At 41.0% G+C, this 27,312-nt stretch overlaps 1 protein-coding gene across 2 annotated transcripts in view; it reads right to left on the bottom strand.

The window, feature by feature from the left end:
• The window catches only part of Met (MET proto-oncogene, receptor tyrosine kinase), a 114,134-nt gene that overhangs the window by 36,418 nt on the left and 50,404 nt on the right, over positions 1–27,312 (bottom strand). For both annotated transcript variants that reach the window (XM_060374043.1, XM_060374044.1), the window contains exons 3-10: positions 26,584–26,775; positions 12,022–12,156; positions 10,969–11,142; positions 7,354–7,514; positions 5,131–5,233; positions 4,884–5,020; positions 4,067–4,228; positions 3,253–3,352 (exon numbers count right to left, since the gene is read on the bottom strand). In XM_060374043.1, coding sequence (XP_060230026.1) covers positions 3,253–3,352; positions 4,067–4,228; positions 4,884–5,020; positions 5,131–5,233; positions 7,354–7,514; positions 10,969–11,142; positions 12,022–12,156; positions 26,584–26,775 — 1,164 coding nt within the window. The remainder of the gene's footprint in view (positions 1–3,252; positions 3,353–4,066; positions 4,229–4,883; positions 5,021–5,130; positions 5,234–7,353; positions 7,515–10,968; positions 11,143–12,021; positions 12,157–26,583; positions 26,776–27,312) is intronic.

Raw genomic sequence — 27,312 nt, 5'->3', positions numbered from 1 at the left:
AAAAACATTGTGTAGTCTGGTCACACATCTGAGGGATAAAGTTGGGTGATAACAAGCAGGGCATTAACATCAATGCTCACTATCGTCACCCCGAGCCTTGTTTCTTTTCCACTCTTCAGCGTCTTTAAATAATGCTGTCCATGTTACAAAGGCTCTGTGGTTATTATTTTATATCCTTTCATCTCTCATTTCAAATCTTCCTCTTTGAAAGTCTGATTTATGGAATTTTGGAAAATGCAGTTTCCTCTTAATTGTACTTAGACTAAAACCAGCCACACAAAGTAGTATATTTAAAGTCAAAAGGCTGTGTTTCTCCCCCAAGGAAAAGACAAACAGGCAACAACATCCCTTAGATTTCCTTTTCTTTGACAAGCATAGTTGGAGATAAAACAATTACTTATGCCCACAATAGCAAAAGGCCTCAGGATATACATAAAAAGCACAGAATTTGCTGTGTGATATTTTCTTCTTAATAATTTTAAAACTTAGTCTATTAATTACACTTTATTCACAATTAATAAAAGTTAAAAATAACTTACTCTATATTTTAAAATGTATGTTGGAATCAGATAAAACATGAATAAAATATAGTACAATATTTAGTTTTTATAAAATATAATGTCATAGTGCTAAGAGCTACTTATTCCTATCATGTTGTAAAACAGTAATGAAAGATTTCACTGCTACCATAATAATTCTCTCTATAAAAACAAGAACCTAGAAACCACAAAATGATCTGGGACACAGCATGTATTAACAAATTAATCTACATTTCATTAAGTTAACTGTTTTTATATTTTAATGTTTTGAGTTTATTGAAATAAAAAATTATTGTGGCTAGATATTTATCTGTGTCAGACCTGACCCTTAGTTTTCATTTGTTGACTAGTAAATGGGCTCAATCCATCATGGTCAGCTTTAGACTCTGAAAGCCACAGGGAACAGGTAAGGAGCATATATCTCTGCATAAGGCAGTGTTTAGACATGACAGTGAAGGGAGAAATAATGACAGGGTAAATAGCAGAGCACCCCTTGAAATTCTCAGTCCTGTCCAATACAGTTATTGTATGCTGTGTCTCCGACTCAAACAATAGAAGTTGTTCTTTCCAGGTGTGTAGACAGATGAAACTTTTATCTCCTATAGATGTTTGAGTCTTCCTTAGGGTACACCTTCCTTATTTCTGGCACCTGGAAGGCTTCAAGCAAACATTTAAATGCAAGCAGATGGCTGAAGCTAAGAGTCATCTTATATGTCATCTTTTGGTAAGGGAGATGAAAGCAAGCTCAGCCATTATCTTCAGTAAATGAATCATTTCTTAGACCCAACCTTAAGAAGTCACATGCCAACACCAAAGAGGGTTACTGTTATTTTTATTCGGTTAAAGTAAAATCGTATCTTGGTTGTGGAGAACTGATGTGTCCTAAATTAATAGCAGTGGTATTCTAACTTTGTTTGTGGCCATGTGTGGGGATTGGCTTCAAGGTCCTTAACTTCATGCTGTGACTCCCTGGAGTATCATCTCTCGGAAATATGATAAAAATCTAATAACACTCGTTAGAGGTGATGCAATGTGGATGACTGAGAGGGTCAAGAGAAATCTCATTTGAGATGACCTTATTATTTGGTGATTTAGCTTGACATTTTTAGTCCCAAATTGCTTTTTGTAATTAAGGAACAGAGTGGCTTTAGTTCTTAAGAAATATTGGATGGCGGAGTTTCAAAGAAAGTGCTATAATTCAATCTACCACTTGCCCAGTGGAGACTGTATGTGAGACAGGGCCCTTAGGGCCTTAGCTCTGAGTTGAGTGCTTGTGCTCAACTAGAGTGTGGCATTTCATAGCTGATAAACAGCAACAAAGTAATAGAGCCCTTTTAGGTCTAGTGACTACTGTTTGTTTGTTTGGTTGGTTTTGTTTTTGAAACAGGGTTGTATTTAGCTCTAGCCTGGTCTTTATCATGCTATACAGCCAAGGCCAACCCTAGACTCTGGATCCTTCTGTCCCCATCTCCAGATGCTGTGATTACAGACATGCACCACTATGCCAACCTTCATGTAAAATAGTCAAGAGAACAGATGGGGCCATCACCTTTAAGGTTTAATTATGGTTGAGCTTGCGAATAAAAACAGAAACAGAGAAATGAAAAATACCACTGACATCTAAGAGACAATATAGTATACAATACTCTCATGTTATTTAATAAAAGTATTTTATTAGCATCCCATGTGTGCTAAGAAAGAGATGAGAACATTGGTAAGGAGATGCAAGAAAATAGGCTTTAAGTCTAGGATGCATAGGTAGGGCAGGTGTGGTAATTTGTATATTTTTTTTATCAACAGGTATGTACCAGTTTAAAATTTCATAATTTCTTTCATCAAAATATTTTTTATTATATATGTGTTGTTGCAAGAAATACACTGATCTATAATATGTATACATACACTATGTTTTTCTGTGTATATCATTTGGCTTGTTGGCATCATGTAGTACGTATTCAAAGAACATAAAAAATACATAATCATGATTAAAAATAGTATCTGTGTTTCTCATTCATAAAAATGTCTGTCATAATATTTCTTTCACTTGAGAAATTCACTGTGTTGTTTAGGTTTGCACTGCTCTGACAAAGCTCTGCGACCAAAACCAGCTTGTGGAGGAGAAGGTTTATTTCATCTCACAACTCACAGCTCACACTCCATCACTAAGGACAGCCGAGACAGAATGTCAAGGAAGGACTATGGAAGCAGGAGCTGCAGGAAAGCCCACAGAGGAATTCTACATTCTGGCTTACTCTCTGGGCTCCTGGTAAGGTGCCTGTCCTCTCCCTTCCAGAAGCACCCAACTAGGGATGGTGCCACTCACAGTGGGCTGGGCGCTCCAATGTTAAAAATCAGCAGAATGTCCCCACATACTTGCCTTCAGTCCAATCCAATGGAGGCATTTTCTCAGTTGTGGTTCGCTCTTCCCAGATGACCCTCACTTGAGATAAGTTTGTATTTGTACCAACAAATTTGAAAACTGCCGCCTCATGCTGAAGGTCTTCATTGGTATGTAAATGTTTGTGTGTGTGCGCGTGTGTGTTTATGTGTGTGTGTGTTTACAATGTCAGCTCAAGATTCTGTTGAATAGAAGTACCATTTGACCTCTGCTGCAGGTTACTAGGGAATATTAAAGACACAGACTATCCCTGTGCCCTGAAAGCCTGGTGGCAGGGGCAGAGCTCCTATCAGGATGGCCGCTCTGAGGACTTACCACTGTGTAGTTTGTTTCCACTTCATGGACGCTTATCACCAGCTTTGGGATGCTGACTGAATGCAGGTTTTTCCCAATGCCCGTTATTGTGCTTCCACCACTGGCAAAATAAAATAGAAAACAGAAGTCTTCAGAGCTTTTCCACCAAATGCTTAAAGGCTCAGTCTTATACTCACTGATAATGTTAGAGGTCTACTTAGAGTTGAGTATGATTCAGAGGTACCACGTCTCTGGAGACTTGAGAGTATTTTAAAGAAAAAAATATATTTTACAAGCTGTAGAAATTTCTACATTTTATTGACTAAATGTGGGAAATGTGCTTTTTTTTTCCTCTGAAAAATACAAAGAAAAATGTACGTGGCTATTTTTACTAGACTGGTAGAGTGAGTGGAAACGGGAGACACCGAACTGAGTCCAGAGAGATACCGAGTAAAGCAGAGTCTGGTGCAGAGAGAAAATGAGTGTGAAGGAATCCCAAAACATGATGAAAGGGAAATGCAATGCTGCTATCAGGAACTGCGGCTCAGCCGAGAGCTGACCTGCAGGCAAACGCATGACATAGGCGCACACACAATGTGGCGCCAAGCATTCCATGATAGGAAGAGTGGGAAGAATGGCTCTTGGCATGAAGTACCATCAAGAAGGTCAAACTGTCCCCTCAACCTAGATGGAATTTCCCACTGGAAAGGTGGCTTCAGAAGAAACACAGCAGCATGTAAGCGAGGGATAAAATGGAGATCCTTTTCAGTGTTCCTTCGCTAAATCACCCTTACGTTCTTGCATTTTTTTCTACCTATCAGAAACTTTTACTTACCAAATGAAAGATTTGGTTGGGTGGATCTCATTGACAATGGGGTCTTCCCGGTAAGTGAAACTGCTTGCCTCCCGGTTAGCTAAGTCAATTTTCAGTTTCACAGGAAGCTCAGCAGAAACGCTTTGGGCTGGGGTATAGCATTCGAGAATACTATTCGATACACTGGTCAAAAACCAACCAAATGAACAGAAAGAAAGGAAGAAAAAGAATAAAAAGCAGTCATTACTTATTAGCATTATACATAATCCAAAAGTATATCTGTAAGTCAAAAAAATATAACTTGGTAGAGTTTCCTGAGGTGGTCTAGAAGAAACCTGGGTGTAGGCTGTTTACATCCAACTAGATCTCACCCTTCGCCTTGTCAAAAGGCCATCCGTGATTTCAAAACATTTGGCAGTTGAAGTAACCTTCAAAGTACATTTGGTACTTGAGTAAACTATGCTCCTTCAGCTCTTGGGAGAAACATAACTACCTTCCAAAATCTAACCTCACCCATTTCTTCCTTCCACATATCTTCTTTAGTTTTGAATCTTGATAGAAATGCTTATTTTGAGGTATTGCCAATGACCAGTGTCTCAAATTCATTGAATAGCCTGGGTAAGACTCACCACAATAAAGGAGTGGATAGCCAGAAAAAAACTCTGAATGAGGATTAAGCGACAAAAAGGAAGGATAGGAAAATCAACAAAAAAAAGCAGATGTCTTTGAGACGGTGAGAATCATACATAAACATTTTTACCATCCTCTGCACAAATGGAAAAGGGCTTGTCTTGATGTGTTACGTATAGATATTAACACAACAAAAAATCTGCAATACCTTTTCAAAGTGCATGTTTTCCCACCAATTGAAATGTGTCTAGAACTCCCGCTGTTTAGATATTTTCCCGTTAAGGTGAGTAGCGTGCCTCCAGCCTGAGGACCATAACTTGGAGAGATGCCTGTTATTACAGGATTCTGAATGGGTGGCAAAACCAGAAAGCAACTGGTTAATTCCATCATTTATATAGATGAAATAAAAAAAAAATCAAACATCCCAGGTCATTCTAGAAGCAGCTTGGACTTACTACATAGGAAAAGGCACTGTGTTGTGTTGTCTCTCGGCTGTTTGAGATAATTACAGAAATGTTGAAGTGCTCACTCATCGCGGGGCCAACTGTGCATTTCAACCTGAAAAACAAAACAATACAGCAGAGCGTAACACACCACATCTACACGCATTTTCTGATTTTTTTTCTGGTTTGGCTGCTTGTTGCGATGGGGCACCAGCCCTAAACTGTGAGCTCATGACTCCAAAGAGCAAGCTCAGTCTCATGGAAGCAATGAGGCTGAAAATCACATAATTCTATTTTTTGAGTAGAGTTAAGTTATGCCAAACTTTATATCGATCGCTGTAGGAAACTTCAGACCTCACCATTGCAGACTTCACGGGCTAAGAAGTACACGATAACCTAAGCCTGTAAAAAAATTATGTGGTTGTTTGGCACGTGTAGGAAAATGACTGTTATCTCGCAGCATGTGAAGCAGCGTGCCAGCTCTGAGCAAGCCAACTCTTTTCGTCAACTTATGCCAACAACTCTACCTCCATGAGGAGAGCTGTCACAGATCTATTTAAATCACTCAGAGGGTAATGAAACTGTGACAGTCTCCCATAGACTTCTTATTATTCTGTCATGTTGGGGGCACAAGTTTGCGTGTAGAAGTCAGAGGTCAACCACAGATGTGATTTCTCAGGAACTACCTGGTTTTGAGATGGCTCTTTCACTGGGACCTGGAGATCTCTGATTAGGCTAGAGCGGCTGGCCAGTAAGCCCTAGGAGCCTTCCTGTCTCTGCCTCCCCAGTGCTGGCTTACTTGTGAGCACCACTATGCTTTTTATTTGGGTGGGTACTGAACTCAGGTCCTCACACTAGCTTGATAAGCACATCAGCAACTGAGGCATCTCCTTAGCCACCAACAGTGCCAATTTTTATCATTAATCTTATATAGTTTAATATATAACATAATACATATAGTATATATAAAGTTTAAATATAATTTGTTTTATTAAGTAACTTCTAAAAGGGAGAATGAATTGTGTTTTTTTTTTTCTTTAAAAGATCTTAATTCATATTGCAATAATTAAGAGTTTTGGGGCACAAAGGATGTTTCTAGAGGGAACTTGCTTTTGTCTTTGGCCTAGCAGGCTTGACATTAATTGGTTTTGGTTTCATTAAAGTGGATATATGAAGGTCTTTTATGACCCTGGAATAAAACCTATATTAGATATATGTACTCCACAGAACAGATTCAACCTCAAAGATTCAACTGTAACAAATTTGATTGTTGCTACTACAACATAACAAGCAATTCCTGGATTACCCGGTCACAGGGAAATTTAGACTTAGAAGGGATATGTAGAATACAGTGGAGTAGGCCCAGGTCTTGATCAGACAGCTGCATGTGAGGTCTGTCAGCTCTGATCCCTGGCTCGGCTCGGCTGCATCCCAGCTCTCTTAACTTCAGGTAAGGATGGAGCTGAGACCTCCCAGGATTTCGGCGATGCCCAGATCGCAGAGTGCCAATCAATATTATCTGTATCTAAATTTAAGTTCATCTAAGAAGAGTCTCAAAATTCTTTGATTTGATTCATGGCTTCCCCACTGTTCCAAGAACCAGCAGGTGAATTGTGAAGAGAGGAGAGCTGCCAAGCTGTTTACTGAAGGTCATGAGAGGCCTTTGAGGACAACGTTTGAAGTCTGAAGGGGCAGGGCCACTCTTTCAAATTGCACAATTTGCCCAGTTTTTGCTTTGGTAGTTTTAAAACTCCTAGATTCTGGGCTAGAGGGTAGAAGAGCGCTTATCAGACAAGCCTAATGACCTGATTCTGAGCCTCAGAACCTACTGTGGAAGAAGGTGACCAAATTCCCAAAGACGTCTTCTGACTTCTGCACGCAATGCTACACATGCGACCGCATTTGCAGGTGCGCATCAAACACACAAAACAAAAACAAATATTAAACTCCAACTCTGCATGAAATTAAGTCACGCAAACAAGTCAAAAAGCAATGCGCGTGTGCTGAACTGTTCTTCACGTAGGCCATGTCGCCGTTTTTTTCTCCTAGTATCTTAATAAAATTGATATTACAAGAAGAGAATCAAACGAACCTTCAAATGCTATAACAAGTCAAGACCCTTAAGAATTTGCGCGTCACCATGTTGAACAATGTATTTTTTCATTTTAGAAACGCTAGTTAAAGAACCAAGTCTATCTCCCAAGCTCAGCTCAGCAACATCTCCGTGTTCCTTACGTATTTGTCGAGCTCTCGCTTAAGGTCAAGGTGCAGCTCTCGTTGCCAAGGAGAACTTTGGTTTTCCTTAAATCAAATTTATTACTCTTCTTGAATCCAAAGTCCCAGCCACATATGGTCAGCATTGTTCCTCCTTCAAGGGGTGCGCTGGTAGGGAAAACCTATAGGAATAACACAGGACTTACAGGAAGATCCAGCACAATGTGACCTTTCTTCCATACTGTGGAAATCAAGCAAACCATGTATTATTTTTAAAATATTTTCTCTTGAAAAATCCATGTGTGTACGTTTCTCTGCATGGGTTTGTGCAGGTGACCACATTGACTTTGGAAGCAAGGGGAGGGTATTTGATCCCCGGGTCCTGGAATTACAGCTGGTTCAGAGTCAACTAATATGGGGACTGGGACTACAACTCAGGTGCTCTGCTGAGCAAATTTTCAACTCTCTGACCTTACTTCATGTCTAACAATTCATATTTCCACATAATCTTTTTAGTTGCTTTCTTAATATGGTGACTATTTGATACACAACATACATGAAATTATGTAATATTTAATACAAATACATTATTTCTATTGGAAAAAATAATAACAGGTTCTCAAACCATTTTCGTGGTATTTTTTCCTAATTATTATTTTGCATCGGTTTAAAGATGTTTTTCTTCATGTGCAAAGTTCAGTGAATAGTAGGCTCATTTTTTGTGTGTTGAAAGTGAACCCTGGACTTGCTAATAAGATGGTGGCAGCCATGATATACCATAACATGAGGCATTTATGACGTCTGTAAGACAATCGCTCCTAGGCTAAAACTCTTTAGGCAAAAACACAGTTCCAAGTTAAAAATAAGCTTCTCCCGGGGAGCTGTGTGACAATTGAGAAAGGAAATGCTCTTTTGGGGGACATATTGTAAATTGTGCTGTAAAGTACAATGGTGGGAAAATGAAGTGTGAAGATCGAGGTGATCCAGAGCCAGCCAAAGGCATTTACTACTGCCTGGCGGGAGCAAGTCTTACAGCTAAGGACTTTCAGAAGAATTGAAATTTGCAAACATTCCCATCCTTCCTAAGTAAACAATTACAAACCAATGTCTTAACTCACCCTTGTTACCAAACCCCCTCTAAAGTCTTAGCTTAATGCTTTTATAATCGCCATTTTACCCATAAAAATCCATTACACAGTTTTGCTTTTCATGTAAATTTACCTCATCTATGTCTAGCCAAATGAGAACTGCTAGGGGGGAAAATCTGTTTATTATGGCCATAGAAATCCAGCAGAAGAGAAGATACATTCTCTCCCAGGACTCTTCAGGCCAAGGCTGACACCCAGCTGCTGCTCCTTCTAAGGAGGTTTTCCCCATCTAAACAGCTGCCCAAACCAGTGTGGGCCAGATCCTTCTGCCCCCAGCCCTCTGCCTGCTCCAAAACTGAAGCCTGCCACTCAGCACGCTGTCCCTTCCTGTGAAAAGGCAGAGGGACTTGGCAATCACTGAAGAACGACACAGCGTTGTTGAGCGGCTTCACTGGCGGGAGGCACAGTGACTACAAAACCTGTCCTACCCGCAGGGCTCTGAAGGGCAGCTCTGCTTAGCGTTCTCAGAGCTGAACACTGTCCCAGCAGCTTGTGGAGGAACTGTCCCTCTTCCAGGGCAAAAGGAAGGAAGCTGCCCTAGACCACACACCCTTGCCTAGCCTCAACAATGGGCTGGCAAACCGAGTTATCCTGAAGTGCAGAGAAACTCTCCAGGCAGGAAATGAGTGTCCCGCATAAAGCCACAGAAGCCGGCTCTCCCACCTGTCTGGCTGGGGAGATACCACCATGAAGCAGCCCCATCCTTTCACAGATGAAAGGTCACATCACTGCTGGGCTCATTCCATTGGGACTTTAGGATTATGTTAGTGCCCTCCATTAAGAGAAAATATGAGAAAGCGTTAAAAAAAAGCAGAAAACACTGAAACTTAAATTTTACTTCCAAAGCCACCTTCTGGGTTTAGCAGGAAAAATAAAGTCACAAATGTGCTTATGGCAATGCAGGGCTGCCTGGGCTGCTGTGGCTCCATATCTGGGATAAAGTTCGACTAAGACTGTCTTCAGTTCCATAAGGTAAATTCAGAATAAATATATTGTGAAAGTGCCCCTCCTTTTCAAAAATGAACATTTCTCATCGCTCTTGAAGCATGAGATCAGATGGCACATTTGAAATAACGGATTGGATTTTAAAATCCTGAAGTCACTCATCTCTGAAACTGCAAAGAACCTTGGCCCCTGAATGCCACAAACCTTGAGAAGCAGGTTAGTGTGTAGTATCTGAAAGTGAAATTCTACACATCAGCTAGACTTGTGCCCGTAGAGTTTAAGGCAGAAAAGGAAAGGAACAATTTGTCTTTTATTTATTTTTTTTTTTCAGTTAGAATGCCCAATGTCACGGTCTAGTACGGCATGAAATCTTCCTAACAGCTATGGACGAAGGGGGTGGGGGTGGCGGATTTATAGACTCAGCTGCCCTGCTACTTTCCTTCTACTGTGTAACCCACACCTTACCAACTTGTGTATGGTACGCGTCAACTTTTTATAGTCACCAACTGTGGATGCTGGCCTTCGGAGAGCCCAGGGAAGAGGAAGGCTTGTATGAGAGACTACGTGGGTCTGGAAAACTTTAAGTTCTTTACTTTGTTTCCAACTATTTTAACAACACTTTGATGATTAATGAAGGGAAGCACATTGGCCAAGATGAAATGTTTTTGTTACTGGACATGTTATCAGCCTGCTTTTAAAAATACTAACGTGGTTAGTTTTGAAAGGAAACTGTTCTGATGTAATTGTGTGTGCCCAGCACACACACACACACACACACACACACAGCTGTCAGGCTGTAAAGAGTTCAAGTTTCTAGCATCTGAAATTGCCAAGACGGTCTGCTTATTAAATTATACAGTTGTGTGTAAGTCTTAAAAGAAGACTAAACAGCACAGTGCCGATTCATGGCTGCTTTCTTACTGCTTCCCGTCCATTCTCTGGCTGGTCAAGCCTAGACTTGATAACTGGCAATCACACCTAGCAGAAAACGCTTTTACTGAAAACCCAGCTACCCACTGCAGATCTCACTCTAAACCGTAACTAAATGGAAACAGTCAGGCGCTCCAGCCTGGGTCTCCGCTCGGCCACTTTGTTTACTTGAGTGAACCAGGTGACCCAGACCTTTAACTTGAATCTTTCACAAGAACTATTTACTAAAGTCAAACTGCTCTGCGTGCAGACAGAAAAGTTAAAACTGGATCCTCGCTTGGGAAATATTTTTTCAAGCAAAATATACATGGGCCAAGAGGTTTTTAAAAGACTATCACAGATTTTCATAGTGGCAAACTGCTCCCTGCCTAAACAAGGCGGCACTTGGAGTATGGCTGCAATGCCAGGGCTGCCTTCCCCGCCAGGAGCTGGGCTCTTCAACAGCAATGGGCACTTGTCTCTTTTTGAACTATGTCTTGCCATACAATTATACAACCAAAGAGGGGACATCGGCTGGTGTCCACCACATAAAGTTATTTTTGCTTTTTTTTTTTTTTTTTTGGAACTTGCATTTACCAAGAAAATATGCATGATGGCTGGCAGATAGTCCTACCTTATAAATTGCTGGCAGACAGATCTCTTGAGTCCACATGCCACTGGGGCATTCATTGGAATGCACACATTGATTGTGGCACCAGCCACACCGTACAAAGAAAGGCGCAGAGAGACACTGGCTGCAGGACTGGAAATGCCCGCAGCCCAGGCCATTCAGTGGAATCTTGGTGATCTGCAAGGAAAGGGACAGAAAGAGCTTCTAGAGGGGTTTGGGTTTGTGAAAAGTGAACTTATAAATAAATAGCAGTTGACCGCGTCTAATAGAGATCGAGTCTATGTGAAAATCCCGTGATAATGGTTTTAGGTGATTTTTAAAAAGTCAAACTCTTTCTTTTACTGTTGGAACATACATGATAAGGAGTGCACCTGAGATAGCTGCTACTTAGAAGGCTGAGGCAGGGCTGTGAACACCAGGAAAGCATGAGCAGGACAAAGTAACCTCCTTCCCCCACCAACCATAACATCACTGTCCTGGTCCAGAATCACTGTCCTACAATGCCAGAGATTCTACAGAGTAGAGACATGTGGACCGTCTGAGATGGTCTCAGAATAGGAGAGACTAAAATAAGCTTCAGGGGAAACTCTAGAATCCCTGGAAAGTTGTACGTAAGGTTGCATACCATTCGGGTATCAACATGTACACCTTCCTTTGGAGAAGAAAAGGGATTACTGGCTGGAGGGTCAAATTCCAGTGTGTGTGTCTCCAGGACTCATCTGTCTGCTCTGGGGTTCTGCTGTTAGGACTGTAATTTGCATTCTATATGGTTTTGGTTTTTTTGTTTTGTTTTGTTTTTGTTTTCACTGAGAAACAGGACTGAAGGAGAAGTGCACATTCTAAAGAAGACCTCTCAGACCTAGTGTCCCTTGAATAGGAGATAGCTCTACTACAGAAACTCTCTGGAAGACTCAAGAAAGAACTAAATGGAAAGGTATTAATCTAAGGCTCAGAGCGGGGTTATTACAACAACAACAATAACATACACACACACACACACAATATCCATTCAAGAAGAACCTTATCCATGAACATTTCCATGGAAATAGGCCTTACCTTCTTCCCTGTGACAACCAAAGTGTAGCCATTTTGGTTTGATGGATGTTCAACAATGACTTCTGGAGATACAGGATGGGAATCCAGGAGAAAGTTCACATAAGGGGTGAAAAGTGAGGTTCGGGAGAGCACGACCTGAGTAACAAAACAAACACTCATTCCAACAGACTCGCTTTAAGCACAGGAGAGTACACCAGGGTTCCAGCTAAAGACTCACAGTTCGCCCTGTTAGACACCAGTACAACATCGCCTCATCTCCTGCCTTGAAGCCAGGAACCCTCATGTTTTGCCTGTGGTCTCAAGGAGTTTCTGGAGAAAGAGATCGTCCCCTCAATCAGCCAGCCCAGTAAAACCAATCCTTACAAGTCCATGGGGAACTGGAGGAGCCAAGTCTCCCCAGGAGGAAGACACTTCATAGCTACACAGTTTCTGGATTCTTCTGTAATCTGTCCTTTCAATTCTCCCTTTGGGGCACTTTTCATTGATGTTATATTCAGAGTAGAGGATAGGAAGTCTGGAAACCTGGGGTTGATTCCAGCTTTGTTACCCTGAAGCTGTATTTATGGATCTTTTGAGGTTGGAATAGACTTTGGCCATTTGAATTCAATGTTGGTTTTATACATATACACGCATACACACATACATACGTACATACATATACACACATATACTATACTGTCTTATGATATGCTTTTACTTATATTACAAATAAAGTTCCACATTTTGTCCTGGCTTTAAAAATAAGGTCTGGTGTCCTTAACAACACGTAAATGACATATTTGGAGAGATGATGTTATTCTTGCTCTCGGTGATTTGTCATTAGGGATAGTGCCCAGCAATACAATTTTCCTCCTTCCTATTTCTAGAATCCAGTGACAATGAACCATCAGAGACAGACCCCTGGAGAGATAAGATCAGGGATGTTATCTTAGCTGATTGCAGACTTCAGGAGGGTTTGGGTATGCTCAGAGAGTTTCTTAAGTAGGTCATCAGTTTGCACAAGGGGCTGTGCAGCAAGAGGATGATTCAGCCTTAGGATTCACATCTACTGTGAAACTGCCCAACATTTCCAAGAAACTTGTGTTTTCCAAAAAAGTTGTATTTTCAAAGGGCACTGGTTTGCCATATGAAGTCCTGGGACAACCATGGGTCCCCTGAATTTAGAATGAAAACACAACACAACAACAACAAAAAGCAAACCAAAAGCAAACCAAACCACTCCCTGACCATAGTTTTCTCATTCACAAAACAGGAGTGCAGGTGAGAGTAGTGATTCAGTGCTTTGTACTCAAATACATGCAAGATAAACATATTCTGAGGAGAAATGGGCATTTTTTTTTCCTTCTTCAACACAATAAAGAAGCCTAGTAGCCTGAAAACAATTTAGGAAGATTTCCAAGAGCTTAGTTTGTACTCATGGGGTGAACCATTATAGAAAAACTAACCAAATGCACATTGAGCCATAAAAGTTAAACATCATGACATTTTTGCACTACTCCAAACACTCAACAGGTTCAAAACACCTCCATTAATTGGAGTGGCTATTATTTTCACAGAAGTTAAATGATGGCTCAAGGGTCATGTGGTCAGAATGGAAATTACTGTTACTTTCTACATTTAGGGTCCAATACACATTTGTGACTTCAGTGGGCAAAGTAGAGTTCAATTTCCAGTCTCCTACCTGCTCCTCTGGGCTGCTCACCTATCAGACACTGAAGAGCTCAAACCTTTAGAGTATGTGACCTGGATTTAGCTATTCAGTTTTGCAATCTTAAACCTCCGTTGGTGTTTAGCTCTTCTCATTCTTTGTACTTCTCCAACCCATGGCTTCACCTTCACTTTGAATACAAAGACTTACAAACAAACAAATGAACAACAAACAAACAAACTCTCCTTTTCTCACTCATAAGTCAAAACCAAGCATAAACATCAGTATGCTGGCTAGTTTTAGGTAAAACTGACACCCAAACTAGGGGTATCTGAAAGAAGGCAACCTAGGTTGAGAAAATAACCTGCCTAAGAGCTGGCTGAGAGGCATTTTCTTAGTTAGTTATTGGTGGGGAAGGTCCAGGCCGGGGGCGGGGCGATTCTACCCCTGGGTTGCTGGTCCTTGGTTTTATAAAAAAGCAGGCTGAGCAAACCATGGCTTCCGCATCAGCTCCTGCCTCCAGGTTCCTGCTCTAACTGAGTTCCTGTCCTGACTCCCTTAGATGATGAAGAGAGAAATGGAAGCGTAAACCAAAAAAACAAAACAAAACAAAACAAAACAAAGCAAAACAAAAAAAACCCTTTTCTCTCCAACTTGCTTTTTTGGTCATGGTGTTTTGTGCAGCAATAAAACCCAAACTGAGATACATCAGCTTGTCTTAATACTCAGATTTCTGTGATTTTCACCTCTTTGATGATTATGGATCAGCTCTTGGATGTTTGCATTTTGCACCTGTTTTTTTTGGTTTCTTCCACACTCCTTGGACCTCTTACATGACAATGATCATCTCCGAGAACCCTTTGAAATGATACGTTTCGCTTTCTTTCTACTGCTGTCACGTGATACGTCAGGACTGGAACTGCTAAGCCTTATGGCAACTCTATATATAACTTTCTTGCTCGGTTTAGAATTTCTCGTATCTATAATAAGCAATCCCTCCTTAATTACTAGACGGTTATCTCTGACTTTATCACATATCTGATTATATGTGCTTCCCAGGAACGATTAAGCTTTCCCTTTGTTTTTATAAGAAGGCTCTTTGCATGCCTGGGCTTGGGCTGATTGACTTGTTTTTGCCTTCTCATGGTTTCCAGCTGGAGACACCACATACAGCATCCTCTCATAGGTAACCGAGTCAGGCGCTATGCTTAGGTCGGGTATCTCTTCACAATGATTCTGGACGTTACGTACTGTTTTTGCTTTCAATAGAATCCAAGGGAGAATTTAGCTAGAAAGTGCAGGTTTTCCTAGAGACTTTACCTAATGCCAGAATCTGTGTGCTTGACTACCTCTTAAACACCCAGTTGCTTGGCTCATGGAGCCCTGGAGTACGGACCAATATGAAGCTTCAAGTCAGAAGTCTCAAAGACCACTAGGGAGCTGAAGATAGAGGAGCTTTCACAACACATCTGCTTGCCAGTTCGTCCTTGCTTCAGTAACCTTGGTTGCATGAGTGAAGGGTGCCTAAAGAGAAGGTTTCTCTGTGTAAATGAGCACTGATAGAACAAATACCCTACTAGCCAAGCTAGCAATGCTACGGGGCTAGAACGGGTGTTACAGAGAGTGGGCAGCAGGAGAAGGCGGGAAGGCCATGAGAACAGCGGGATGCATCTTTGCCTTTGCACTGATGAACATCCTTATCACAGATGCAAATACCTTTTCCGTTCATCATTAGCCTTTTCTCTGCAGGAACATCCACTGTATGGAAATGCCAAGAATGCTTTTTCTATCATTAATCCCTCCCTTTCTCTCATTGCCAGAATCCTAAATAATTGAGTAACCACTAAAATCCTCAAAATACCCCTGAAGCAATGCTTGCAAGAATTAGGAGTTGCTTTTTGTTGTCATGGAGATATTTCTAAGGACAGAACAGAATTTGGCATGTAAGTTTATTTCTTATGATAAATCACTTGGCAATCTGAGAACAATTAGTATGAAATAGAAGACTGGCAATATCTTTTGAGTTTCTGCAGTGTCCATGACTAATCTTTAGTATTTAGACCACAGAACCTTTTTCTTTAATGATCCTGAAAATATAGGCCTAATGAATTGTTTGGGGGGTGGGGAGAAGAAAGAATTCGAATTTACTTGCTCATTGCTGTCATTAGGCCACATAAACTCTCTCAATAAGGAATCTGAGAAAGGATGTAGGAAAAATACATGAATATATAAATAAAACAGTGTGGTTTCACCTGGAAACTTTGTAAATGTGAACAAAATAATTTTCTTGTGCTATTTTATAATTCAAAAAGACCAAACTTCCCTGCCATATACAGTATTTATTTTCAAGTAGATAGCTCTACAATTTAATGTTGTTTAAAAACATAGGCACGTAAGTTAACACAAAATAAATCTATGTTGCTATCCACTTCGTTAAATGTTTCTGTCTCTCTTTCTCACAGTTCAATGTGATAGGTGGCTGAGGAGATAGAGGAAGGGGGAGAGAAGGAGGAGGAAGAGAAGGGGGAAGAGAGGAGAGTGGTGGTGGTGGTGGTTATAGGGTCTGTAGGAATTTTAGGGATCACTTGAGTCTCTCCAAGAATATTAAATGTCCTTAGTCTACAGCAAGCCTGATTAAACTACCTGTTTGGCTGTCCTCTGATGACTTCAGGGGCCTCTCTCTGTCCTTCAGAGAACCCACTGTCACGCATGCTGTTCTGATCTAACCACGCCGCCGCCTCCTCTGTTGCATGCTCTTCCCCATGTGGTTTCCATACGGATGTTGGGAAGTGTGCTTCATCTCCCACTCTGGCTGCTTATCCTGTGACAATCCCCTCCTGCTCCTTTCATTCCCACAGCTTCCAGCCTGCACTATAGAGCCCTAGTTTCTAGAGTATACATAGATTCATGCAATCATCACTACCACCAACCTTGAAATACTTTTAGTCACTTAAAAAAAAACAATATCTCGAAACAATTATTTTCTAATCTCCATGGCCTCGGATAACTACTAATCTACTTTCTATCTCTCTCTATTTTCCTCTTCTAAACATTCTATATAGATGGAATCTGACACTATCTGGCCTTTGTGTTTGGCATTTTCTACTTAGTATATGTTTTTAAGATTCATCCATGCTCCTTTCTATTGCCAAACAGTACTATCTCTATTTACAGATCACTGTCTATGCACTTATGCATCACTTGACGGACATTTCAGTTGCTTCTACATTTTGCCTCTGAATTTGCACCTATGTGAAACTTCCTGTGTGAACATATACTGTCGTTTCTCCTATGTGTTGAATCTAGGATAAGGATTGTCTTTTACCTTATAGTAACCCTATCTTTAACTTTTTGAGGGACTGTTAAGTTATTTCCCAGTGTCTATACTACTCTACATTCCCACAACTAAGGTTTTTGACTTGTATTTTCTTTTCTTCCTTCCTTTTTTAATTTTAGACAGGGTCTCTCTACATAGTCATGGCTGTCCTGGAACTCACAGAGAGCTGCCTGCTTCTGCCTTTCAAGCACTGGAGTGATGGAATTAAGAGCAGTGCCTATTTTTCACTTTCTTTCTTTTTTTTTAAATATTTTTTATTTTTAAAAAATTTTATACATTTACTTGTATCCCAGCTGTAGCCCTTTCCCTCTTTCCCTCCCAATCCTCCCCTCCCTCCCTCATCTCCTCCCTGGTCCCTTCCGAGTCCACTGAGAGGGGGTGTCCTCCTCTCCTTCCATCTGGCCCTAGCTTATCAGGTATCTTCAGGATGGTTGCAATGTCCTTATCTGTGGCCTAGCAAAGCTGATCCTCCTTCATCAGGGAGGGGAAGCTCATGAGTTCATGTCAGAAACAATTCCAGTTCCTCTTACTAGGGAACCCACTTGGATACTGAGCTACCATGGGCTATGTCTAAGCAGGGGTTGTAGGTTATATCCATGCATGGTCCTTGGTTGGATAAACAGTCTCATAGAAGACCCCTGTGCCCAGATATATTTGGACCTTGTGGGGCTCCCTGTCCCCTCTAGGTTATACTAATTCCTCCTTCCTTCATATGATTCCCTACACTCTGCCAAAGGTTTGGTTATGGGTCTCAGCATCTGCTTTGATACACTGCTAGGTAGAGTCTTTCAGGTTCCTTCTGTGGTAGGCTCCTGTCCTGTTACTTGTTTTCTCCTCTTTCCATATTTTTCACTTTCTTAATTACAGCCATTTTAGTGGGTGTGAAGTGGTATTTTACTGTGGTTTGGGTTTGTATTTCTTACCATCTGTGTATGTGTGTGTGTGTGTGTGTGTGTGTGTGTGTGTGTTTCTGTAAAGGAAAGTATACTTCAAGAAAGTCATTGTAAACCCTTGCTTGCCCGTCCCTGCTCAGCACCCATAGCCAAGGTTTTGAAAAGGTTTCTTCATGGTCAGAGTGGGCCTCTATAACGCAGGATCCTAGAGAGGCTGGTAGCTCGAGAAACAGAGTGAGAGGTGAAGCAAACTCCCCGGATATCTGTGTGGCAGATCACAGGGGAGGGTATGGGGCAGAGGAGGTGGAGTGGCAGCGTGGTCAGAACAGAACAGTTTGGGTGAGCATGAAGAGCTTGTAAAGATGAAGAGCAGTGAGGGCCCCTGCTATTCACCAGGGAACTTAATCAGGATTGCTGTGGACTAAGGACATTTCCTACCTCTTAAAGGTTGTGTAGAGACGAGTGATCACTGAAATTTCTGTCAGCACCGTACCACTACCATCATTCTCCCTACCTCCATTCTCCTCTTCTCCTTTTCCTCCTCCTCGTCTCCTTCTTATTTTCTTCCTCTTCTTCCTCTTCCTCCTCTCCTTTCTCCCTTCCCCCACCTTTTCTTCGGTTCTCCCTATCTAGCCCAGGCTAGCCTCCAACATGAGATCTTCTTGCTTTGGTGGCTTAAGTACTGGGATCACAGGGATGCCCTATTGTCAAACAGCATTATACTTCACAAACAAGGCACTGGTTTTGGTGAGGTTCGATTCTAGGGTACACATTGTAGTTGTGACATTCTTAGCGGCCCTCAGCCTAGCTGAACCAGACGGCAGACTCTTAGAAGCACTCAGCACAGTTCTTCACAAGGTTATTTAATCAATGATGACAGTTGACCTGTGGTAAGTGATCCAGTCCTACAGAAATGCAGATTAAATGGCATCTAAGAAGCCTGCATGAAATTGTTTGAAGATCAAAGGGATTCTCCTTGGATAAGAATTGAAAATCTACAGTCCTGTTCAAAGGTAAACAAACGTGAAGAGGAGCTTTGACACCATCTACAATATTGATTCAGTTTAAATGTTGAGAAGCCCAGGATTCCTCTTGAGGAGTAAGCACGGACCAATTCGTCATGAAAGAGCCAATCATTGGAATTCGGGACTCAAGAAGAAAAATTTGAGTAAAGGTGACATTATTAATAGACAGACCAAGTTATATATAGATATAGATTTAGAATTTTGTGAGCCACTATATGGTTGCTGGGAACTGAACTCAGGCCCTTTGGAAGAGCAGCCAGTGCTCTTAACCTCTGAGCCATCTCTCCAGGCCTAGATTTAGAATTTTATTTGCTTTCCTGTAGTTCTAGTATAGATCAAACTGTGGCCCATAGTAGGTCTCCAGGGCATGTGTATTGCTTCAATGTATTTGAAGATTGAAACAGGAAGCCTAGATATACCTTGATGAAAGCCAGAGGGTTTTAAAATACTTCAGAATATACTGAACCTTCGTGTTTAATGCGTGTTTTCAAGATATGACTTCTGAGGCCTTGTGCTTCTAGCCAGCTTCCTATCAGCCACAAAACAATGTTTATTGGAAAGAAATCTGTATATGAGTTGATAACTGTTTCAACAAAGAAACTAATTTCATGAAATAAAAAAAAATTAGTAGAAATTGCTGATTGGTATTAGAAGCTTAGAATCCAGAGGTGGGAGGCAATATACCAAGTACCAATCTTAAATTAAATACAGTGGGAGAGCAAAGGTGTGGCCCTCTGTGTTGAAGAATAAAGTCATGAAGTTCATTGAAAAGTGGGGGCTGGGTGTGCTTTCCTCTGTACTTTGCTTAGCTATTTCGATTACGTGGGCATGGATGCTTCTACAGCAAGCAGACACTGCAGGGACAGGCATATTCAAAAGGTAAGTGCTCACATGTCTGTGTTTCAACTATTTGAAATGAGTCAAAAGAAAAACCCAAACATCTAAAACCTATATAAGTTAGTGAATTTGTACAAAAGTGAGAAGAAGTAATACATTTCTTACGGTTTGGTTGTGAGACTGTTCCCCACAGGGTCCTGTGTTTGAACACTTGGTCCTCAGCTGGTGGCTTTGTTCTGCGTAGTTGAGGGACTTTTGGGAGGTGGAGTCCAGCTGAAGGAAACCAGCTATTGGAGAGTGGACCTTGAAGTTTGTGTCCAGACATTGCTTTCTGTCTAGCTCTGCTTCTTGATCTACCCAGAGTAGCCTCAGCCCTTTGCCGCAGTCATGAGGCACTGCCGCCGTCACACCTTTACAGTTGTGATGGGCTGTATCTTCAAAACCAAATACACTCTACCCCCCTTAAGTTGCTTCTGTCACTATTTTGTTACAGTGGTAGGAAAGATAACTAGTGCAACTCTAAATTAGTATTAAAAATACAACGACTACAGGGCAATTAGTCGTTGTATTAATTATTAATATCTGCTACTGATATTTAAAATTAGTAAAGATTAATAAACTAATGCTATATATGTTTCATATTTTATATGTCTTTCTGGTTTTTTTTTTTGTAAGAAACATCCATGAAATAAATTTTAGTTTTTCTTTGTTATCTACAACAAAACAAAGTTTCACATTCTCCTGGGGTTTCAAATATTTATGATGCTTTAAATTTTTGTGATTTGATAGTGAGCAAAGTATATGGACCACAAGAGCATCTATACATTAATTTTTATAAGACTATACAAAAACCCAGCTTAAATTTTAGTTATGGGTCTTTAGGGCTACATCTAGCTCAGTGTTGTATACTTCATTTTAAAAAATATTTTTAATGATGCCTCTGTCTGAACATCTTAACAGAGATCAGTGATTTAGCAGACCTTCAAGGAAACAATGTTTGAGTTTAGCCTTCATTCAGCTGGATCTCTAATGCTTCCTTGCTGAACCTAAATGTGCCTATGTATCACATACACATGCTTCAAACCACTGTCTTCCAATGGAAAGCATTGATGTGATCCCAGAGTGGTGTTAGAGAAGACCCAAGCAATCTGATGACAGGGGGTCAGTAGATGAATTGGCCTTACTGAAAGGGAATAATTATTCTCAACTTCACTGATTATCAACTAATCCTTTAAGCAATGGCCAGGAAGAATGATCATGACCAGAAGGCATCTTTCCTCTTTAGTTTCTTGCTAAACCCAACTAGTCCAGCTAAGACCTGAAGAGAAGGAAAGTAATGAGCATTAACAACGATGAAGGTAACAGAAGAGGAAAGACAGAGGCTGGGGGAGGGGGATGAAGGAAGAGCAGGGTGGTAGTAAAGAATGCGAGGGCAGCTGTGATTGCGCCCAGGCGGTGGGTGCTGTGAGCACGCACAGTGCGGTGGCCCAGAAAGCATCTGTGCAGTTGAGTTTGAAACAAGCATTGAAGAAGCCTCGGCCCCTCCCCCGCACCCCATCCACTCACTCTCCCCGGTCTGATGGTCACGCACAAATATTTTAATAGCAATGCTTTGCATTTAGAGATTAAAGGCCTTATACAAGCACTGTAAAAAAAAAATCAAGCAAGCATTGTTTAGATGTAGATTAGATGAGGAGCTCAGAAGGGGAGACGTGGGCAATCCCTGTGATTAGTCCTGTGATCTTCATGAGAATCCATCCTGCTCCCACATGGCCTTGAACACGGGGCTAGGTTGCCCCGTAAGGACACATACTCTCACTGTTTGCTTCTGCTCTCTCAAATACTGCTCAGTGTTTTACTTCAAAGCATCCCAAGAGACTGATCCTACAAATCAAAACCGTTTTTGAATTCTACTATTGATGTCCTCCCACTGATCTGGACTTGGATACATGTACACATCAGTATATTTAGACTTAGTCGCACCTGCATGAGATAAGTTACACTTGTTTAAAAGTTAGCAACAAGTCAAAAAACAAAAAAACAAAAAAAAAACCAGTCTTCTCTGCCACGCACAGACTATTGTTAGCTAAACAATATAATTCCTTCTAATCAAATAACCACTGTGAAATACCTGATTCACTTTGCACCCAACAGCTGGGGCTGTCGCTTGTGTTTCCCAGCCTGAGCCCAAAACCAACACAATAGGAAGGGCTGAAACAGCTGCAAACTCTTGGGATAAAAAAATTTGCTAAGCAACTTTGCCATTAGGCTCGAGGGTAGGAAGGAAGTAAAATCATTTCTCTGTGTTTTTCATGTGCAGCAGCTGCCTTGGGAGGGAAAAAAAATATGTTGATTTCTGTTTTGTAACAGAAACACTATAGTATTTATTAAAACATGAGTTGTAGAAACTTAGCTTGGCTACGAATTTAGATGTGTAGTCCAGTCAAAACACTGGACGAGCGTGGTAGCAAGTCACTCTGGCAAAGCTCCCCGAGGATCTCCTGCCTTCTCTATACTCCTTACGTCTTCCCTCCACTGCATTTGATGTAAGCAACCTGGATTTCAGTGCAGCTGGCTGCTTGATTCTGTTGACTGTCAAATGCTTTAGGTTTATTTATATAAAACTTGATGGAATACAACTACCGTAGAAATAAATTCGTTGTGGTCCCTGCAGCCTCTTATCTACATGCACTATTGCTGCCAGGAAAACATTCTCATCTTCTCTATCAAAATTTTATTTCCCCAAAAGCAGGTTCTGTGTTTTCTTTGTTTCATTCACTTGCCCAGGAAAAAAAGGCAGTTGGATCTTTATATACACTTGATGACTTTAAAATTACCTGGCTAACAAAAATATCAGACAGCGACACCAATACCTATTGTGTAATAATTTATAATTTTCACCATTTTTTCTTTGTGACACTAATGGCAGAAGATAGCACCCCTTTTCCCATATACAATAAGAGATGAGAATGAAGTATAAACTACAGAATTTTAGTTAAAATTAGTATATAGTTATATATACATGATATATCTCTTGTGAGGGCATGAGCTTTTTTTTTTTAAAATAACTTACTTAAAAATGGGATTTTATTATAATTTTAACATTTGGAACTAGAATATGACTCCTTTGTTGTTTAAGAATGTTACTCTAAGGTTGTGGAGAAAGGGGAACCCTTCTCCACTGCTGGTGGGAATGTAAACTTGTACAACCACTCTGGAAATCAATCTGGCACTTTCTCAGACAACTAGGAATAGCGCTTCCTCAAGATCCAGCCATAATACTACTGGGTATATATCCAAAAGAGGCTCAAGTACACAAAAAGGACATTTGCTCAACCATGTTTGTAGCAGCTTTATTTGTAATAGTCAGAAGCTGGAAACAACCCAGATGCCCCTCAACTGAAGAATGGATGCAGAAATTGTGGTACATCTACACAATGGAATATTACTCAGCAATGAAAAATAAGGAAATCATGAAATTTGCAGGTAAATGGTAGGAACTGGAAAGGATCATCCTGAGTGAGTTGTCCCAGAAGCAAAAAGACACACATGGTATATACTCACTCATATAGACATACAACATAGGACAAACCCACTAAAACCTGTGCATCTAAAGAAACTAAGCAAGAGAGAGGACCCTAACTAAAATGTCCAATCCCCATCCGGAAAGGCAAAGAGGATGGACATCAGAAGAAGAAGAAAACAGGAAACAACCTAGGAACCTACCACAGAGGGCCTCTGAAAGCCTCTGCCCTTCAGACTATCAAAGCAGATGCTGAGCCTGATGGGCAACTGTTGGGCAGGAGAACGGAATTTTAGGTAAGAACTGGGAAATAGTAAGAGCTGGAGAGGACAGGGTCTCCACAAGGAGAGCAACAGAACAAGAAAATTTGAACATAGGGAACTTCCCAGAGACTCATACTCCAACCAAGGACTATTCATGGAGATAACCCAGAACCCCTGCACAGATGTAGCCCAGGGCAGTTCAGAGTCCAATTGGGTTACACAGTAATGTGAAGAGGGACTGCCTCTGACATAATCTGATTGGCCTGTTCTTTGATCACCTCCCCCTGGGGGGGAGCAGCCTTACCAGGCCATAGTAGAGGACAATTCAGCCACTTTTGATGAGAACTGACAGACTAAGATCAGAAAGGAGAGGAGAACCTCCCCTATCAGTGGACTTGGGGAGTGGCATGCAAGCAGAGGGAGGAGGGAGGGTGGGATTGGGAGGGGAGGAGGGAGGGGCTTATGGGGGGATGCAGAAGGAATAAAGTGTAATTGAGGAAAAATTAAAAAAAAAGAACGTTACTCTATTGATGGAGCAATTTATATTCAGGAATATGGGTGTATACATACACATATATGCATGCAGTAACAGTGAAAAGAAGAGGCCACACATTTGAAGGAGACTGGGAGGCGTATACAGGAGGGAGTGGAGGGGAAAAGGGAAGGGAGAAATATTGTAATTATATTATGATCTCAAAAATAAAAGAAATACCTCTCAAATCTAAAGTCACTGCAAAGGGTACTAATGAAGACCTGAATTGGAGAGATAACGGGCAACTTAGAAAACAGAAAAAGGAGAAATAAAGATGAGGGGAAACAAGCCATTCCCACATGCACACCCAGAACTCACCAGGCACCCACTTCTCCTTCAGATTCTTTCGCTTTTGATAGCAGTTATCAGTGTAAATGAAGAATGCATATAAACACAAACAGTGGGATTCCTTTTCAAATAGCCACATTGGAATGAGAAAGTGCACGTGTGTGAAGGAAGTATGTGCGCCTCCTTCACAGTTACAAAGAGAATTAAATGACCAAACCTGGTGAGGCAGGTAGATAGCATACCAGCTTGGGGGAAGGGGAGAAGAGGAGTGGTCAGCTGTGAGGGGGCAGTAGTTGGGCAAACTGTGGGAACACTCACATTGCAGGATCTCTGCCAACATTTAGAGATCGGAAGGTTTAATTAAATGCTTTGTGACTTTGAAAAAGTTCCACCATGTTAAGAGCATGTGAGAAATATGACTTGTTGTTCTTAAGTTATGGCAGTGATAAATATCCAGATTATGCTAAAGACAATGAGGATTCCCAAAACTTTGCTTTGTTAAATAATACAGACACAATATGCCTAGATAGATAAATTAGAGAGAGGAAAATCTCACCCCCTTCAATGGGTTTACTAGATGCCATTATCCAATCCCTTGCCCAGGGATTGGATATTTATAAAATTAGCACCTTCCTTTATAAGAAATTCTTAATATTATAGAAGTTACATAGATGTCATCATCCTTCTGCACTAATTGAGAATCTACGCACGAACTCATGCTGAAAGCACCAATAACTATTAAAGCAATAAAATAGATCCACCATGAGGGGTTGTTAATTTCTGCAAAGTGCTATGATTCTTGTAGCTAGGAAACACTAACTCCATCAAGTCTGAAATGTGAATTTTTATTTTATGGAAATACTGTCACTAGCCATTAGGAGTACTTCTTAATGAAGCACGTTTTTTTAAATTATTTATTATTTATTACAATTTCTTCACTTTGTATCCCGGTTGTATGCCCCTCCCTTGTCTCCTCCCAGAACTACCCTCCCTCCCTCTTCTCCCTCAATACCACTCCCCTTGTTCACTAATAGGGGAGGTCCTCCTCCCCTTCTATTTGACCTTAGCCTATCAGGTCTTATCAGAACTGGCTGCACCCTCTTCCACTGTGGGCTGGCAAGGCTGTACCCACCAGAGAAAGGTGATCAAAGAGCCAGCCATTGAGTTCATGTCAGAGACAGTCCCTGTTCCCCTTACTAGGATGCCCACTTGGAGACTAAGCTGCCAATGGGCTACATCTGAGGGTCTAGGTTATCTCCATGCATGGTCCTTGGTTGGAGTATCAGCCTCTGTAGACCTCCCTAAGCCCAGATTTTTTGGCTCTGTTGGTCTCCTTGTGGAGCTCCTGTCCCCTCCAGGTCTTTTATCTTCCCCCTTCTTCCATAAGATTCCCTGTACTCTGCCCAAAGTTTGGGTATGAGTCTCAGCGTCTGCTTCAATAACCTGCTGGGTAGTTTTTCAAAGGCCCTCTGTAGAAGGCTACGCCCTGTTCCCTGTCTTTTCCTGCTGCTTCTGATGTCTATCCTGTTTGCCCTTCTGAATGAGGATTAAGCATCTTCCCTGGGGTCCTCCTTGTTGTTTAGTTTCTTTAGGACTGTATAGATTTTAGTATGTTTATCCTATATTTTATGTTTAATATCCACTTATAAGTGAGTATATACCATGTATGTCTTTCTGCTTCTGGTTACCTCACTCAATGAAGCCTGTTTTTAAAAATTAATTGAGTATATGAGCTTCTTTGTGTGAGATTCCACCATTTTGCAGAACAAGGAGAGCCTGAGCTACGGTGGGATTTCGACAATTTCCCTTCATGATTCCTGCCAACGTCCCTTAGGGACATGAATGTCTCTTCTCATGGACACACATGGTTCACACAATAGCTCTCCTTTGATCCACAGTTTCCCCTGAAATAGGAAAACACTGCCTGGAAGTGCTTAATTGTTTCATTTTTTTACTTTCCAATCATGTGATAGAAGTTATGAATGGAAAAAAAAAAGAGACCATTCTAGACAAGAAGATTAAAGTAACCACATTCGAGTTGAAAGGCTCAAAAACTTTACAAAAACAAGCTACCACTTCATAAAAGTAGGCCACGCTTCATTGTCGGCTTTCTAGGTACTGTCTCTACTTTCTACTATGATGTGCACTTTATATTCTGTTTGTAAATATCTTGCAGTGAAAACAAATCAAACTAATTACATAAAGGAAGCACTCACCTGCATGAAGCGACCTTCTGACGTCCCCAGATTAGCAATGGTGAGGTCACCTTTGATGAAGGTTGATATGGAGGTCAAGAGCACTTGGTTCAGCTTGCCCATGAACAAGTCAACACGCTGCAAAGCTGTGGTAAACTCCGTCCGGTACTCATCACTGCGCACTTCACAGCCTGAGGAATTTCTCAGCAGGGTCTGCAACAAAATGTGGCCACAAAGTTAAGGTAAGGCAAAACGAAACAAAACTGGAAAGCCACTTTGCTCCACATTATCAAAGAGCTTGTTCAGGGTATCAAGGATAATTGCACGACCAGGCAAACAGTCCTAACCGTTCATGAAATGCTATAGTGGCTGTAGGCACTGTTGCACGTACAGATTCTCAAAAACGGGAGGCAAAGCTTATTATCTCAATTTTACACTGTGGTTCAAATGTGTACGCATGAAGATGGAACCTGGATGCTAATAAAGAAAAACAAAACTTGAAACGTCTCATTTCTTGACATAAGTGTACAGTTCCTAGCAGCAAGTCCTATGAAATAAATTTATTTCATATTATTATTATTTTTATTTATTTCATATTATTATTATTTATTAATTAGGATTAAGTATTATTAATTATGTTTAATATTAATTATAATTAATTATAATAAGTTAAAAGTCATACTATGACATATCTTAGAACTCATGCATATGTGCATTTTGCAGGGCAAAGAAGTGGAGGGAGCACACGCC

The sequence above is a fragment of the Meriones unguiculatus genome, chromosome 21 (genome assembly GCF_030254825.1).
Source record: "Meriones unguiculatus strain TT.TT164.6M chromosome 21, Bangor_MerUng_6.1, whole genome shotgun sequence".
NCBI classification, from domain to species: Eukaryota; Metazoa; Chordata; class Mammalia; order Rodentia; family Muridae; genus Meriones; species Meriones unguiculatus.
The sequence above is the reverse complement of the archived record's forward strand: the minus strand, read 5'-3'. Positions and strand labels throughout refer to the sequence as shown.